The sequence below is a fragment of the Perca fluviatilis genome, chromosome 21 (assembly GCF_010015445.1).
Source record: "Perca fluviatilis chromosome 21, GENO_Pfluv_1.0, whole genome shotgun sequence".
Taxonomy (NCBI): domain Eukaryota; kingdom Metazoa; phylum Chordata; class Actinopteri; order Perciformes; family Percidae; genus Perca; species Perca fluviatilis.
Window position 1 is genome coordinate 30,815,230 of NC_053132.1, and position 17,936 is coordinate 30,833,165.

Consider the following 17,936-nt stretch of genomic DNA (forward strand, 5'->3'; position numbering starts at 1 on the left):
GAATACTCCAACATTCAGATACCCGGTTAAGTTAAAAGTTAAAATATGACAATTTTGCAAAACAATGAGAAAAAGAAGCCAGACTCAGACAGCTGCATGCAGACTACCTTCTCAGAGATGCCTTTGTATGGCTTCAGTAAAGGGTGGCTCTTGGAGATTTCACATATTTGTTCCCCATATGACCAGCCATTGGAAAACTATAAAAGATACATAAGAGATATTTTAAAATGCATTCAAATTCCATAATATAACTACTGACGTCAGTTTATTGCACCTTAAAACAAATCAGCAACAGGACTACCATAATTTAACGCTTGACTTGAGAACCTTATGTGACCTGCCGCCTCCTTACCTTTTCTATACACCACTTCTCATGGCTGTGCTCTGCATATCTGGTTATGAAATAGTCCAGTTTCTCGGGGACAGTCACACTGATGAAGACAGGAAAAAAAACATTCATGTATGTGGGGTCACCTGCTGTCAAGGCTGATCGGAACTGCCCCAAACTGACAACAATTAATTCATTATTAATTAATTACAGTACATCAATGGATTTGACAAATTTCCTACTTTCCTACTTGCAACTTTATAAAAATCTGAATGTGTATCTGCACCAAAAATAACTTTAGAAATTGAACTTTCTAATAAATATGTTGTATACCTGGTAGTGTCTGCAGGCTGCGGAGTGAAGTTTCCCTCTGAGTCCATGGACGACTGCTTCTCCATCATGGCCATGTAGTTGGACTCCATGTAGTCTGGAGGAAGAGCTCCAGCCACAGCACTGAGACATGGCAACGCCAGCTTGAACAGCTCCTGGTCATACCGCTACATCATCAAAACACATACACAGTTTGCTGCTTTATACATCATTGGAAAGCACTGTTGTGCTTACAGTACACTGCAGAGCACAGGCCTTTTATTTGGGTCAGCTACATACCTACAGGCAGAACTTTTTTTTATAACTTTTTCATATTGTATGTGCAGTTACAATATGCAGCAAACAAACAATACCTACTTTTGCACGGATGGAAAAGGTCAACCAAAAGTGAACAACCACAACTACTGTAAATTATTTAAAAAAAAGAAACGTCCAGTACTAATTTCATGATCATAGCAGTATTCACGTTTTGGGTGTTTATCAAATAATTTGAACATTCTTTATAGCATTTAAGTTTTTTCTGCCTGTGTTTATAATGTTGTCTGTTTCTCTGGAGGAATGTTGTCAAGTCTGAGAAAATAACCCTGATGATGTCATAGTGATGTCAGAACGGTTTTCTCAGCTTCAGCTTTGAGAGTTAACATTTAGAAAAAAAAGCCGGATTTACAAACCGGAGGTATGGGGTTTGAAAGACGTGACCATTTACCAGGTAGGGAAGGTATAACAAATCATGTAGGATCAGCTCGACCCCTACTGGGCACTAAAAGTCATGATGGCTTAGCCTCACTGCGTCGATCTGTAACTTTATGGAAGTGCAAAACAAAATTAGGAGTACCCCTTACACATTCACAGATTTTATCTACCTAATTCATTTCTTTTTCATTTAATGTTTTATAAAAACAAAAAAATAGGCCTTAAGTAGAGCCTTACCTTGCGTGAGAGAGCATCAAATATCCCCCAGAACAGTTTCCTGGAGAGGTGCAGCTCTTCATCTGATGCAGCTCCAAAGCTGCCCCAGCCTCCAGCCAGGCAGTAATACTTCCAGCAACGCTCATAGTGATTGGTCAACAGCTGGGTAAAGTCAAGAGGACATTCATCATCCGTCTGCTGCATTTCAGAACCATTTTTAATAAAACAGTGCAGCTGATGGTACTGTACAAATTCACAGAGCAAGCTCACTTGTCCATAATCATATTTTTAGTAGTCAGAAATCAGAGATGCTAATTCAAAGTAAGTGTAAAAAAAGGACCGTGTGATGCAGCATGTGTGATTGTGTTGTCTGCGGATACGGTGAATAAGATAAAGTCCCAATAAGTCGGCGTGTTCCTTTAACAAATGTATTAGAATAAATAGATGTTCTGAGTGGGTTGTAGAAGGTAACTTCTATTATACACAAATTAACTTTTCCTATATTACGATGACAAATTATCACAATTTCATGCTGTAGTGGGGAGTCTTTGCTCTTTGTCAATTTTGTGTGAGCTGAGGCTGCACAACAGTAAAAAATGTGTACATTGCAGACTGTAGTGTACAATGACTCTCCACATTACTATTAGTGCTAAAGTGCAGATCCAGTAGATTCATTTGAAAAGCTCTTTGGAATTGATTGGGCACAGATAGAACTGCACATTGTTTCTCACCTTCAGAGGCATCTTGGTGTGTTCATTAAGCAGAGGAACGTCAAACACAAGCCTCCTCAGCAGATGCTGCATCATAGAAGGCCTCAGCTTACTGCACATTAATAAGATGACGCACATTAGTTGGTTATTTCCACTGCCACACAGAAACAGTATACAACAACCGTGTAGACAGATCAGATCACATTAGACAAAACACAAGAAAAACAGCCAAATGACAAACAAAAACACAAAGGGAAACTGCTTTACAAAGATACATACATACATACATAGAGTATGGAAATTAAATACATTAAAATACATTGACTAGCAGCAATAGTCAAGTTGAAGTCAGAGCTGTTGAAGTGAAGCAAACTTAAAATGAGAAGAAGATGGTGATGCTCTTAAAATGTAGTTTAAATGATTAAACTCAAATTATTAGTTTGGCTGAAGTTCATCATGGGTGTGTGAGTTCTAAACTGAAGCTTAAATAATGATTATGTCTACCACATTTGGTTTTATTTTGACAGTATACGTTTTATAATATTTATTACATTAGATACCAAATCAACACCACTTGTCAGAATCTTACAATGCTTTCCTGTTAACCCCTCCCATGTGTTTTTACAATAACTTTCTCCCATGCATATCTGTTTTGCTTTTGGGTTTTCATTCCAGTCTTACCCACAAACAGCCAGCAGACACTCCTCTATGGCGTCCCTCTGGGCCTTGGTGAGGCAGCAGCCTTTGGACAGGCGGTAAACCGTGTGGAGGAGGGAGTCGATCAGGGAGGCGAACGGCTCCGTCCCCGCAAACAGTGGAGCACATTTAGTAAGGAGAGGCAACACGGCTGTACACAGATACCTGTTGAGGGCGAGTGCCATGTCTGTGGCACTGAGAGCAACCTGACACAAATACAGAGACAGAAGGAGAGAAAAAACTATATTTTAGTGAGCAGTCAGACACTGGACTAAAGAGGAGCAATGTGTGTTTGTGGCTGGGAAAGACTACAGGCCTTTCCAAAAGAATGCCACCCTAAACACAACAACCCACATACTAGTTGGACTATAAGGGCCCTATTTTAACAATCAAAGCGCACGGCTTGAAGCGCCTGGCGCAGGTGTGTTTAGGGCGTGTACAAATTCACTTTTGCTAGTTTAACGGCGGAAAAAGCCAAGCGGATGGTTCAAAAGGGTGTCTCAATTAGTGTCTTCAACCATAGGTGTGTTTTGGGCGTAACATGCAATAAACCAATCAGTGTTATCTCCCATTCCCTTTAAAAGCCAGGCGCGTTTGTTCCTGAGAGCATTGCTATTATGATGGAGGATTTGCTAAGAAGGAAGGAGAGATTTTCAGGAAAAGAAACTCATCAGCTCGTGCGTGAAGTGAAAGTACGCGAGCAGATCATATCATAATACTATTTCACATTGTTATAGTTTTATTTTAAATCTTTTGCATGATTGTGTGCTGCTGCGCGTCCCTCTGTGTGGAACAAGTATAGTGTGCGTGGGTTGTGCACTTTACATTTGCATTTTACTAATGCGCGGTTAAAACAACAATAAAATGCTGCGTTAAAGGCATTTTCCACTGGGTGCGTCTCTGCTGCGTTCCAGTGTTGTTCCGTCCTCTGCCACACGCCATACCACACCGGAAGTGTCTTGCCGCCCAACTCGCAGATTATATTGTCTCTACAAGGTGGGGGGGTTTGGCTGACTGGATGCTCTCGCTGTTTCACTTCCTGCCTGGCTGTCCAGACGGCCCGCTGCTTGTTTGACAAATAGACCTGCCGCGTGTCTTTAGCGGAGCGGAAAGCAGCTTCACACACGCTTCTGGGACGCTTCTGGGACGCTCCGTTGCGCAGCTGGTGGAAAATCAAGCATTGATTTCAATGGCCGCGATTGCTCGCAGGGCCCGCGGTGCCTCCGGAACGCAGCAGAGACCCAGTGGAAAATGCCTGTTATTGTTAATCACTTCCCGCTGCCTCAAGATAGCAATACACCAAGAATTCACCTGAACACACCTCCCTGTAAGACCAGCACGCCCATGGGCCGCAGATGGGCGCAGGTGAATTTGCTATTTAGACGATGTGGGCACTGGACGAGAAACTGCGCCGATCTTAAACTAACAAAGATGCTTTGCCAAGACAGGGCCCTAAATGTCAAGTACGACATCATCCCCAGTGGTGTGTGAAGATTCTCAGCACATCTTCATGTAGGTACCTAGCCAGAACAGATCTTTATTAATATGACACTCCTCAAAACACACACATAACCGGTTGAAAATGAAATAAATAAAAATATAGTATATAGAGTATATAAAATATATAGTACTAAGCAGGAGGTACCTAGATTGGACACGGTCATCTTCCCAGAATCGAATGTGGACATCAAGCTGTTTCGTTTTTGTTGACTGGTTGAGCGACTCGTCAAACATTAACACAAACTGGCCAGCCTTGTTGATGGTGTTGATGAGCTCCTGCTTGTGTGTGCTAACCCGAATCGTATGATGTATCCAGTTTTGTCCTAGCCACAAGTGAACGACTTTTCTATATCCGAATCTGGAAACATAGCCTTGAAAACTTCAGCCAAGTTTTCGTTTGAGTTCAGTGAATGGTGTTTCTCCGCTGTGTGGAACGCACCCACAATAGCCTAGTTTTTTATGTACCTGTTCGTTTTTTTAATAAAAATGACTAAATTCACACACTTTTACGTTGTTTTTGGGACTCAAACAGTTGGACAGCTAATTCAGAAAAAATACTTTCAAAATTTAAGACTTTGTAAAGCCGTGATAAGACTTTTTAATACTTTTTAAGGGTCTTAATTTTCCCAAAATTTATTTATCACCTTTTAATATTTTTCAAGACCCCGCGGATACCCTGCATATGCATGCAGTTCCCCCCCCCAAAACTCTAGTCTAAACGCAGAATAAAACGTGAGAACCCAACGCCACATTTGCATTTTCTCTTCAGATCGTCTTCAGTCTAAACAGCCTGAAAAGCTCTGTGGAGCTGAGGGGAACAGCAGTTGCAGTGATAACTGGGATCATCGCTATTTGCGACACCTTTCATACAACACAGTAAATTTACCGACTTTTAACATAAAAATATAAATTAGAGCTATTTTAAAAAATATATCAAAGAACAAAGAAACAGCATTTTCATACTCTCTCTCTCTCTCTCTCTCTCTCTCTCTCTCTCTCTCTCCCTCACCGTGTCCAGAGAGGCAGCAGCTCTCAGGTCTGGTAAGAAGCCGACTTCCAGCAGGTGTAGCAGGAAATTTTGGTCTTCTATACCATAGACTCTGTCCAGGAACAGGACCATGGCTGCTTTATGGTCTGGACAAAAACCTGCTGACATGTCTGGCTCCACCACCAACCCATCTATGCATTCAGAGGCAAACACATAACACACAACACACACACACACACGCAAGATTAAAGTCAAGATTTTACAATCAACCGAGTGACTGCTTTTTATTTGTGTTTGCACATTTGAATCTTTTATTCCATACTGGACCTTTTTAAAACCAGGATTACTGTGTTATGCATGTCAGACAGGGATGGTCCTAGAGGGTCTGCTTACCTTTAGCCACGTTGGGCATGGAGAAAGGAATGCTGATGACTCCCACCAGGTCTTCAATAGGAATCAGAGACCTCAGAATGGCTCTGATACGGATCGCTTCACCTTTACCAGCATGGATTAACTGATATAAAATGGATAAGGTTAGTGTGACTGTATCTATGAGTCTGTGTGTGTGTGTGTGTGTGTGTGTGTGTGTGTGTGTGTGTGTGTGTGTGTGTGTGTGTGTGTGTGTGTGTGTGTGTGTTGTCACTCACATGCATCTCTGGAGCACAGCGGCCTAGCAGGTCAATGAGAGCAGCATAGAAGGTCATGATGGCATTCCCCATGTGGATGGTATCATCTTCCTCTTCCTCAAGCATGTCACTGCTACACACACACACACACACACACACACACACACACAAAGTACATCTCATTTCTCTCCATTCAGTGACTTTAAATACACAAATCAGGGATGAATAATACATTTCTTTGGGTTGGAACAGATATCATGTGGGTATTTACAATAGCACTGATCTATTGAACTATAGATTAATTCTAGAAGAGTAAATATAGTGTATCGTAAATAACAAGACACAGTGTAACTCTAAAAACAGGATGTTCATTTTCTAGAACCTTATGATCTAATACTATAAGAGCAAATAAATGAGAAGCGAGGATGTTGTCTTACAGTGTCTTGCTGCTCTCAGATGTAGGAGAGGGACCATCCCTGGAGAGATCCTGAGAGATCTTAATGGCTTCCTCCATCGCTGCCAACAACCCATCCCCACCTTCACCCCGAAGGGCGGGGCCAAAACATTCTGGTCGGCGAATCAGAAGCCTCACCACAACATTGGCGTTCTCCTCCACGCTTTCACCTGGCCACGGAACAGTAGAGGTGTTCATGACAATATACTGTATGCCAAACACAACCCAGTCTCACGTCAGTTCGTGATGGCATTACGAAATTAAATCTATTAGAACGTGATACCCTCACGTTATTTTGAAGATTTACGTGTTGGGGTCACGTTTTTTATACTAATGTATTTCAATGAGAAGCATCTTACGTAATCACAGCACGAAACTTTCTGCCAGTCGGCGGCAGCGCAGAAGAGATGGATACAGCTTTGATATTATTGGTATTTTTAGCCCAATAACCGCTGTTTTAATCAACATTTATTCACCAGATCTTATCACGGTTTATATGTATTTCTTTTAATGTTATTATTTCGGTCTATTTCGTCCAGGGAAGCTGGATTGCTTTGTTGTTTATTGATATTTTTAAAACTATAACGCTACATCTTTCAACATGTATTTAGCTGTTATCATCGTATGCATTTCTTTATTTTAATAATATTATTATTTGTCTGGTTTTCGAAATATTTCTAGTAAATAAGACAGAACAGTAAAGTTCGGTATAGCGAGCGAAGCTTACGCATTCAAAGCCGATGTCCCATGATGCAAAGCGGGCATTCATTCACAGAATCAGACAGCGATCAGCGGGTTTTTAACGCGCTGTATCACTTCAATGTACGTTAGGGATACATAGAGTGTTGTTAGGCGTTATTATAGCTACAACAACGGCAGGGTGATCAGGACCCCGACGCCAATCTTCTTTCAGCGGATCGATTGATAGCTCTCCTCCAGAGGGAACAGAACTGCGTCCATGGCAACGCTATGCTATGCATGGCAACGTTGTGTTATACTTAGCAACGGTCTGTTATCAAGAAAATAAAAGACCGTATTCTACATTAGAATTCAAGCAAGCCATGTAATAAATATAATATATATATATAATCAGTGGTTTTGTCACCAGCAACAACGTGTTGCTCAGTTATGTTCCAGTAACTTATGCACCGTTTAAAAAAATCAGCTGAAGACTCCGGAAGTGACGTCGTAATTACCGCTCGGCGGGTAGAAAAGATAAAAATACATAATATTCGTAATATTGATGTTTTTGTCTAACGTTGTATTTGAGGAGTTAAACAATAAACATAGCAATAATAATAAAATACAGTTTCATGTATTTGTCTGATGTACTGTTTGCTCAGCCGGCCGGCGGGCGGCATCAATCTGAAATGACTATTTTTTCATTATTGGTATTTTTATTGTATAAATTCTCACGTACAACGTGCAGCAATTTGTTTTATTTTTTTACGTGCAGCAATCTTTTCTATCTGCCGAGTGGTAATTACTACGTCACTTCAGGAGTCTTCAGCTGATGTCATTTAGCAACAGAAGGTGCAACACACATAAAAAAGCTCTGGACCTCAGCTATCATGTAGATATGGTCACCAAAGTTTACCCACTGTAAACACTGTCAAATATGGTAATAAGCTATTTTCACCTGTTTAACGATTCGATTTTTAAAAGCTGATGACACCAGTGTGTTCCCCATCCCAAAAAACCCCAGGGTGTATCCAAAATTCTACACTACCAACTTCTACATATGAGAAATATACCAATATATTTAAAAACTGCAACTCCCACTATAGCCGCGGCCCATAATCTGTTACAAAGCTTGAGCACTTGTAGTTCTTCCGGGGTGGGTGGGCGGACGTGTTGGGCTCCTGTTTCTGCTGTCTGCCGTGAGTGGGCTTCGTTCCATTTCAGATTGATGCCGCCCGCCGGCCGGCTGAGCAAACAGTACATCAGACAAATACATGAAACTGTATTTTATTATTATTGCTATGTTTATTGTTTAACTCCTCAAATACAACGTTAGACAAAAACATCAATATTACGAATATTATGTATTTTTATCTTTTCTACCCGCCGAGCGGTAATTACGACGTCACTTCCGGAGTCTTCAGCTGATTTATTTAAACGGTGCATAAGTTACTGGAACATAACTGAGCAACACGTTGTTGCTGGTGACAAAACCACTGATTATATATATATATTATATTTATTACATGGCTTGCTTGAATTCTAATGTAGAATACGGTCTTTTATTTTCTTGATAACAGACCGTTGCTAAGTATAACACAACGTTGCCATGCATAGCATAGCGTTGCCATGGACGCAGTTCTGTTCCCTCTGGAGGAGAGCTATCAATCGATCCGCTGAAAGAAGATTGGCGTCGGGGTCCTGATCACCCTGCCGTTGTTGTAGTCGCTATAACAACGCTCTACATGATCCCTAACGTACATTGAAGTGATACAGGCGTTAAAGACCCGCTGATCGCTGTCTGATTCTGTGAATGAATGCCCGCATTGCATCGTGGGACATCGGCTTTGAATGCGCCCAGCTCGCTCATATCGTAACCTACTGTTCTGTCTTATTTACTGTAATATTTACCGGTAATAAGACCGAAATAATATTATTAAAATAAAGAAATGCATACCATGATAACAGCTAAATACATGTTGAAAGATGTAGCGTTATAGTTTTAAAAATATCAATAAACAACAAAGCAATCCAGCTTCCCTGGCCGAAATAGACCGAAATAATAACATTAAAAGAAATACATATAAACCGTGATAAGATCTGGTGAATAAATGTTGATTAAAACAGCGGTTATTGGGCTAAAAATACCAATAATATCAAAGCTGTATCCAGCTTCTCTGCTGCAGCCCGACTGGCAGAAAGTTTCGTGCTGTGATTACGTAAGATGCTTCTCTCAAATACATTAGTATAAAAAACGTGACCCCAACACGTAAATCTTCAAAATAACGTGAGGGTATCACGTTCTAATAGATTTAATTTCGTAATGCCATCACGAACTGACGTGAGACTGGGTTGGCCAAATACATACTACACACACATATATACAAACCCAAATTCCAATGAAGTTAAGACGTTGTGTAAAACGTAAATAAAAACCGAATACATTGATTTGCAAATCCTTTTCAACCTATATTCAATTAATTAATACACTACAAAGACGAGATATTTAATGTTCAAACTGATAAACTTTTTTTTTTTTTGCAAATCTTCACTCATATTGAATTTGATGCCTGCAACAAGTTCCAAAAAAGCTAGGAAAGTTGAGGAATGTTCAAAAAACACCTGTTTGGAACATTCCACAGGTGAACAGGTTAATTGGAAACAGGGGAGTGTCATGATTGGGTATAAAAGGAGCATCCCCAAAAGTAGTGGTGTGTGATACTGCAATATTTGGTATCGATTCGATACCAAGTAAATACAGGCATCAAGTTCTAAATGAGTGGATATTTGCAAAGAAACAATAAAGTTTATCAGTTTGAACATTAAATATCTTAGTTTAATAGTTGAATAGTGTATTCAATTGCATATAGGTTGGATTTGCAAATCATTATATTCCATTTTTATTTACGTTTTACAAACATCCAAACTTCATTGGAATTGGGGTTTGTACATTGACAAAGAGATACAACAGTTTCTTGTTGAAAATATCCGATTTGACCGCCGATATAGTCAGCGATGAGAAAAGAGACTTGATGATCGCTCAAATTTTCACCGTTACAGAAGACAGCAAAGCGCAGGAAGTCGAGGTAGCGTTCACCCTCCACAGGGTTCCAGCCAATGTCAGGGTATCCATTACGCACCAGCATCACACAGCTCTGCAGCCCACAGCCGGCCAGGTACTGCACCACCTGCACAAGCAGACAAAGTGACATGTTTTTATACAGCATACGAGTCGCTACGTAATTAATTAAAAATGAAAAAAATCTAAGCACACTAGAGTCCGGATCGGGTCAAATTTTTCTGTCCAAGCCCGGCCCGCGTCTGACACAGCCGTGACTGAACCCGGCCCGAGCCTGACAGGCATTAAGAAATTTGTGTCTGAGCCTGACCTGAGCACGACACCGTTAAAATCTAATTTTTTCTCATACTAATGACACATGTAGGCTACGTTTTTGTGTGGAAAGCTTTTATTAAGCAACTGTAGGAAGGCATTCGGAAATGTCAACAGATGAGGCATCAGCGCACACGGGGCAACAAGCGCACGTTAATCAGCTGTTAAAATGTTCAATGGGTTAACCTCTCCTGATCGCTTCGCTTCCGACCGTGATCAGAAAACCAGCGGAGACTGGTTACCTCCAGGGCCCACGTTAGAACATGAATAACGTCGGGGTTAAAATCCCGTTTCTGGTGAGACAATGACTGAACTTGGCTTTCAGTCTGGGGTTTATTTTGGACACCGCACACACTGTGTAGCTACAAAACTTAAACTTATTGCACCAACTCTGATCCGTTTGCATACAACACGTCTGCTTCCTCTTTCTCTATCTCTCTTCTGACCACTTTCCACACACACACCCCCCCACACGCACTGAGCTCTCTTAAAGGAGCCGCAGCACCATTTTACAACAAATGCCTTATCACGCTGATGTGACTGAGCCCGACCCGAGCCCGACCATCATTTCTAAATATCTCTCCGAACCTGGCCCGCCCGTCGGTACCGTTGGGTCCCATCGGACTCGGGTCGGGTATCCATGCCTTAAAGAACACCTGAGGTTTATCTGACAAAAAAAACTCAAATGTGTTTCTAATATGTAGTCCACCCACATTTGTATAATTGATGTATATTGAATATAAACACCTCTCATTATAACTAAATACAAATCTGCACAAGCACAAACCGGTGATGCCAAAATAACTGTCAAATTTAATGAATTAAATTTTTTTTAACAGTTTCAACAAAAACTGTACATTAGACTCTTCATGAAAGGAGGCTTTATTGCAGGACTGTTGGATTGGACTGCATTAGTCTTAGCCAGGTGACTAGCCTGATACACTGGCTAGTCTAGTATATTAAAAATAGCAGCAACCAACACGTAGCAGCACAAACAGCCTTCTTCAGGTTTAGGCAATGGTTTAGGAAATGCATTACGTGTATGTAAATAAGTGAGTGAGTGAGTGAGTGAGTGAGTGAGTGAGTGAGTGAGTGAGTGAGTGTGTGCTTGTGTGTGTGTGTGTGTGTGTGTGTGTGTGTGTGTGTGTGTGTGTGTGTGTGTGTGTGTGTGTGTGTGTGTGTGTGTGTGTGTGTGTGTGTATGTTTGTCATCCTCACCTTCTCCAGGTCTGGCTCTCTTAAAGCCAGGGCCAATTCATTATTATCCATGACTGATGCTGCAGCAACATCCAGAGGAGTAGAACCTCGCATGGAAGGAGAGGCTGAGGAGAGGAGAGAAGGGGAGGAGAGGGAAGGGGAGAGGAGAAGATAATCATATAAATACACATAGGAGAATAGGGAGTCTATTGACAATAAAACAGAGGTGTATCTGTTCCTGGATACAGAACTGTTGGATACACAGCACTCAGACAGCCAATGTGTGAGCAATGTGAGCAATAATAGATGGAGCTGTAAAACAAATTAGGTTTCGCTAAGTACCCAAACCCTCGTCAGAAAACAGCACACAGCTTCTCTCAACTCCCAGCAGCGAGGAAGGAGCGAGCAGAGGATCTCCATTTTCAAACATGGATTTCTTGTGCGTCTGTCACATACTGTCTGCATTCATCTTCTTGTATCCAGTACCTGTCACACTGTCACACCTGTCTGTGTGTATGCAGCCTCAAGAGCTTTTCACGCGGGGAGCGATTGTCATTTCATTGAAATTCATTTTCAATGGGAGGCGAGCGGGCAGGTAGGGGGGCGCGGGCACTTTGACAGGCGACGCAACAAGCGGGCATAATCCCGTGAAAGTGTCGCGTCCGTGCTCGTCACACGCACACGCCCGCCCACGTGAATTGTGTTAAACTTTTCCCGACGCGAGCGACGCGCAGCGCAAATCAACGAACATGAGACAGATTCTTGCTGTTTGTGAGTTTCCTAAAATATAAACCTGTTTTCTAAACAGTTATCAGGACATAGACAGCGGGGCTTCTGCTTGTCAGAGCATCGGCACAAGATGAGATTTATCAGGTAACATCCGTAATTATGACAATGCTAATTTAGCTAACTTTAGCTATCAACAATAACAGTCTGTGGTTATAAACCGACCTGTGATTAGGGATATATGATGATATATGTCCTTCACACGAGGAGCGTAGTAGACCCCGCAGATCCACGCGACTAGGCAGGCGAAGTGTCCCCCCCCGTGTGAAAAGCCCTTCAGGCTTTCAGGTAATATATAATTACATGCATTTCATATTGTAGTATGTATTTCAGAGGAAGAGAACACCATCATATTTACATTTGTTTGAGAATCGGTACATTTAGTTGAAAATAATCTTAACTCAAGCTCCACTAGTATTTCTTTTAGGAACTTTCAGCTGCACCTCATGGTCTTCATCAGTGAAGGAAGTTTGCTCAGTTGTCATGGAGATGGCTCAGTTAGTTCACGAAGTATGGCACTTTGGTACTTAGGCTCCATACACATGCTGCGTGGTAACAACTAAGAAAACTCTATATGCTGATGAAGACCATGGCTGTGGCCGAAAACACCCTCTTTTCACTATCTAGTGTGCTATATTATTATATTATTGTTAAATTCTGATTGAGAGTCAGAGTGCCCTCCAAAATTTCACACTGTAATGAAAAAAGTATCATCCATGACATGTGCACTGCACTGCATTTTATGGATGCGAAAATGACTCTACAGCTGTCAGCAATGATGCAAAAGATGATGAGTGATTAGTGTCCAAACTCTCAATCTATGGCTCTCTGTTGGGTGTCTATTATAGGCAGTAATGCATGTGTGTACAAGGGAGTGATTTTAGACAGTCCATGAGATCATGAGAAACCTATTCTTGCCCAGGTCACGAATGAACTATCACGCTCAACAGCGGAGAAGCAAAAACAAGACAACATCACACATCCTCACCAAGGCCAACACTGCTGTTCTCCAGCAGGTAGCTGAGATGGTCAAACATGGCTTTCTGGTTCTGACGGCTGATTCGACAGAAGTAACAGAGAAAACGACAGCAGTTGGCCACCATTTTAGGAAAGGTGATTTCCTGCAAAAACACAGACTTCATGTCAGACAAAACTCACAGCAACATTATAAATGGTATACTGTCCATAACATTTTACTATCACTGTATTTATTCATTTAAATAGTAAAGGCTTTTTCAGATAAAAAAAAAGGAAACAAAAAAAAAGCCAGTTTTGACAAGATGCGACATTTACAGTACGCTTCCCATCCAGACATCTCTAACAAGAGATGAACCACATCTACACCAATCGTAGGACAGCCATGTGTTTGTGATTCAGTTAAGCTGTTCCTGGTTTCTGTTGACATCCTGATCCAGCATCAGTACTGAAGCCTACTTTTTGGCTCTGCAGCTTAAACATGCGGCAAGCCCTTACACATTTAATCAGTAGCAATAATAGCAATTGTAGATATTAACAATTGTTTTTTGACTAGTGATAGCTACATCTCAATTCTCACTAGTCAAAATGTTAATTCTTGATATCGACAACTAATGTCTAACTAGTGGAAATCTCAATTGTTGATATCTCCAATTGTTCTTACATTACAGATATCATAAATGGAATTCTAGATATCTAAAATGTATTTCTGACTAGTCAAAATTAAATTAGTGATTTGTTGACTTGGAAGAATGTAATTTCAGATATGTCGAATTGCATTTCAGATATTTGAAATATAATTGTAACTAGTCAAAATTCTATTCGTACTAGTGACTGATATTTGAGATATCTACAATTCCTTTTATAACTAGTCAGAATTGAAGTTTAGATATAAAAGGAATTTACACTAGTCAAAATGTCATTGTAGAGATCTTCAATGGCATACATACATACATATCCAAAACTAATATGGTAATTTGGCCGACATTTCCAAAATGAATATGGTAACTTAAAAAGTTGATATTTAATGATATGACGCCCACATATCTGAAATGGTTTGTTGATATCTGAAATGGGAAAGTACATTTCCACAGGTCGCAACCTTTTAAAAATGTGGAAATTCAAGTGAAGATATCTATATTGACATTCTTACTAGTGAAAAATGAATTACTGAAATCTATAATTAAATGAAAGATATCTGTAAATCAGTTTCAAACAGACAAAATGTAATTTCCACATGTGATTTGTAACATGTCAACATTGTTTTACAGTTATCTTAAATTAACATTTTAATTAGTCAAAATGTCATTTTGACTAGTGAAAACTAAATGGCTACTAGTCAGCCCTGCTGATAAAACATTAGAAAGGGCTTGCCATACACTTCATACCTTGGAGTCTCCCCCACTGAGTACGTTGACCATGACCTCCATGACGGTCTCATGCATCCCCAGAGCTCTCATCAGGTTAGGATGTTGGTAGAACACCTTGTTGTTCATGATATCACTGCAGAGGGAAGGGGAGAGTTAAAAAACTCAGCAAAGCGTTTCATCATTAGTGCTCTAATCTACCCTGGAAATCCAATGAATTTGCTCAGTGAGTCACTCTGGCATTCAGTTATGATGCTCATTAACTATGCCCTCGTAGCCGAGCTGCACCAATTACATCACTGTATCTGATATAGGCGGGCCAGAGGCAAGCTAAACAGATGACAACAGCGCTGCTACGACAAAGTCATTAGTAAACATTGAAAGAGGGCTATGGATGAACACCAGTTGTTTGAAACGGCTTTGGCCGCTACAATGAACAAGTTAGACTAGAACAGAAGACGGCGCTCCAATCGTTCCTTTGCAAGAAGGACGTTTTTGGTGTTTTGCAGACCGGATACAGCAAGAGTTTGATCTACCAGTTAGCTCCGCTGGGAGCTAAGACTTAGAGAAAACCCACTGGTGGTTGTGATTGGTCATAGTGTTATCCAATTGTGTGCAGTGAGATTTTCAAATGTATGCTTGGTACCGCCCCTCGAGTTGGGCCATTTTCATTACATATTTATATACTGTCTATGCTCATTGCCAGACCCTTAATCTTTCGGTTTGGGTCTGGATTTCCAGGCTAGCTCTAACCAGGTGTATAGAGTAAGCACTGACTGAACGTGGTATGCACAGTATATCACAGTAAAAGGAAAACAGAGTGACTTAACATCACATCATAAAATACACATTATAAAGGAGGACAAGGGATGTATTGTTTTGTTTTAGTTTGTTTTTACCATCGTATCAAAATGGATATCAATAATCCTGAAATTTCACTGGTACTGTAATGAATGATTTAAAAAAAAAAAAATGTACACACCGTGGTATTGACTTTGAGTATCGTGTACTTTCGGTGGTATTGGTACCGATTACCAGATTTTTGGTATCGTGACATCCCTACGTTGAACAACAACAAAAACATTCCCTATGACCCCCCTCCAAAATAAAAGACTTCTCTTCAGGCCTACATATCCTCTCCATGGACTGTGTACCCATTGGTAGCAAATGATTGCTTCCGTGACACAATTAGCAGGTACATTCAGAAGTGCTTTAACTTTTGAATTCACTGTAGTTAGTCTGCTTTGCTTTAAATTTAAATTAGACTAGATCACATTTGACTGGTTCTTAGAAAGGAGAATTACATATAATGCTCCCACATATAGCATATAAGAAACATGTCTTTACATAACATGAACATATTTCAATTATTTATTAGTCAATCATTTTCAGATTGGTCGGTATATACTAAGAAGATACCAGCGTCCTAAGAAATGGAAATTTACTGAAAAACTGAAAGAGATATCAGAATCAGTGTTGAGGAGCTTGACAGATGAGTGTGTTCTCACCCCAGCCCTCTGATCATCAGTTTCTCCTCCTCTCTTCCCATACGGACACTCAGCAGAGATCTGATCTGACCCAGGGCAGCCAACAGGTTGATGGTGTCCTCGATTGATACAGAGTTTATAGTGTAGGTCTTAGGAAGGGCCCGCACCTGGACAGATAAAGAGTCATATTTTTTTAAACGTATTGCTAAGGTCCACACAATACTAGAGCTGCAACAATTAATCCATTAGTTGTCAACTATTAAATCAATCTGCAACTATTGATTTAATAGTTGATTAATCAGTTTGAGTCATCTTTCATGACAAACAAGTAAAAGTTCTCTGATCCCGGCTTGTTAAATGTGAATATGTTCTAGTTTCTTCTCTCCTCTGGGACAGTAAACTGAATATTTTTGAGTTGTGGACAAAACAAGTCATTTGAGGACGTCTGATCACTGATCCACATTTTTACCGTTTTCTGACATTTTATAGACCAGACAACTAATCCATCAATCAAGAAAATAATCAACATATATCTCGACTATGAAAATAATCATTAGTTGCAGCCCTAACTACACAACACTTTATATTACTGTGATAAGCAGACTGCAGACTGAGCAGGACAGTCTGTTGGTTAACATACTGTACTTTAAGAGAGAACATGTAATAGTGAATTCTCATTCTTTACTAGGTCATTTATTCTGTTAATTTAAAGTCTCATGTTAGTATTACACATACTTGTTGAGGACATAATAATACAATAATTTACTGAGAGATCGCTTTGTATTTTTCCTTTCTGATATAGTTTCTATATAAAGGCTAACTTGATTATGTATAGAGAAGTGAGATTTGGATTGCATGACATCTTTCCACACCAAATCATTGATTGTTATAATAGATATCGTACACTACTGTCCAGGTTTTCCAAGCAAACTTGTAACAGATGATGCATCTTTTTTATTAAATTATTTTTTTTTTTAATATTAATTAAATATAAATGTTGCATTGAATGTTTAAACTGTTGGCTTTTTATAAAATGAAGCTCCTAGGAGCATGCTTTGTCATGAGACTGTATATGAAGCCACAAAAATAGTAAGGCTGCATTTTTCTTTTGCATTTTGGCTTTATTTGACAGCTGGAAATCAAACCGTGGAAGTTGCTGTGGTGGGGTTATGTGCTTTAACCAGGAGGAACCCAGGCGTCATTCATATTCTAATGTACCAGTGTAAACTGGGTCCTCAATGGTATTGTGTATCTATTAAAATAAACACACACACACAGGCCCAAACCTACCTGTCCTCCAATGCCATCATATTGGCGGTGCAGCAGGACAAACATGGCTCTGACCAGCTCGGGATCCTCAATAACTGACTCCTGAGCCCAGCGGACCATCGTATCTGAAATCAACTGCTGTAACGTACCTGCAGAATCAGAGAGAGAGAGAGAGACGGAGAGAGTTGGAGAGACAAGAGACAGAAAGAGTGAGTTAGGGGATTGTGGGTCCATAATCAAACC

General features: G+C 40.3%; 1 protein-coding gene across 1 annotated transcript in view; it reads right to left on the minus strand.

The window, feature by feature from the left end:
- The window catches only part of ryr2a (ryanodine receptor 2a (cardiac)), a 270,453-nt gene that overhangs the window by 107,668 nt on the left and 144,849 nt on the right, over positions 1-17,936 (minus strand). Inside the window, 16 exon segments of the mRNA XM_039787778.1 lie at positions 108-197; positions 353-431; positions 662-825; positions 1,589-1,729; positions 2,299-2,389; positions 2,959-3,179; positions 5,483-5,652; positions 5,855-5,975; positions 6,109-6,220; positions 6,525-6,711; positions 10,275-10,410; positions 11,831-11,934; positions 13,584-13,716; positions 14,959-15,073; positions 16,446-16,591; positions 17,715-17,842. Of these exon segments, the coding sequence (XP_039643712.1) occupies positions 108-197; positions 353-431; positions 662-825; positions 1,589-1,729; positions 2,299-2,389; positions 2,959-3,179; positions 5,483-5,652; positions 5,855-5,975; positions 6,109-6,220; positions 6,525-6,711; positions 10,275-10,410; positions 11,831-11,934; positions 13,584-13,716; positions 14,959-15,073; positions 16,446-16,591; positions 17,715-17,842 (2,138 nt within the window).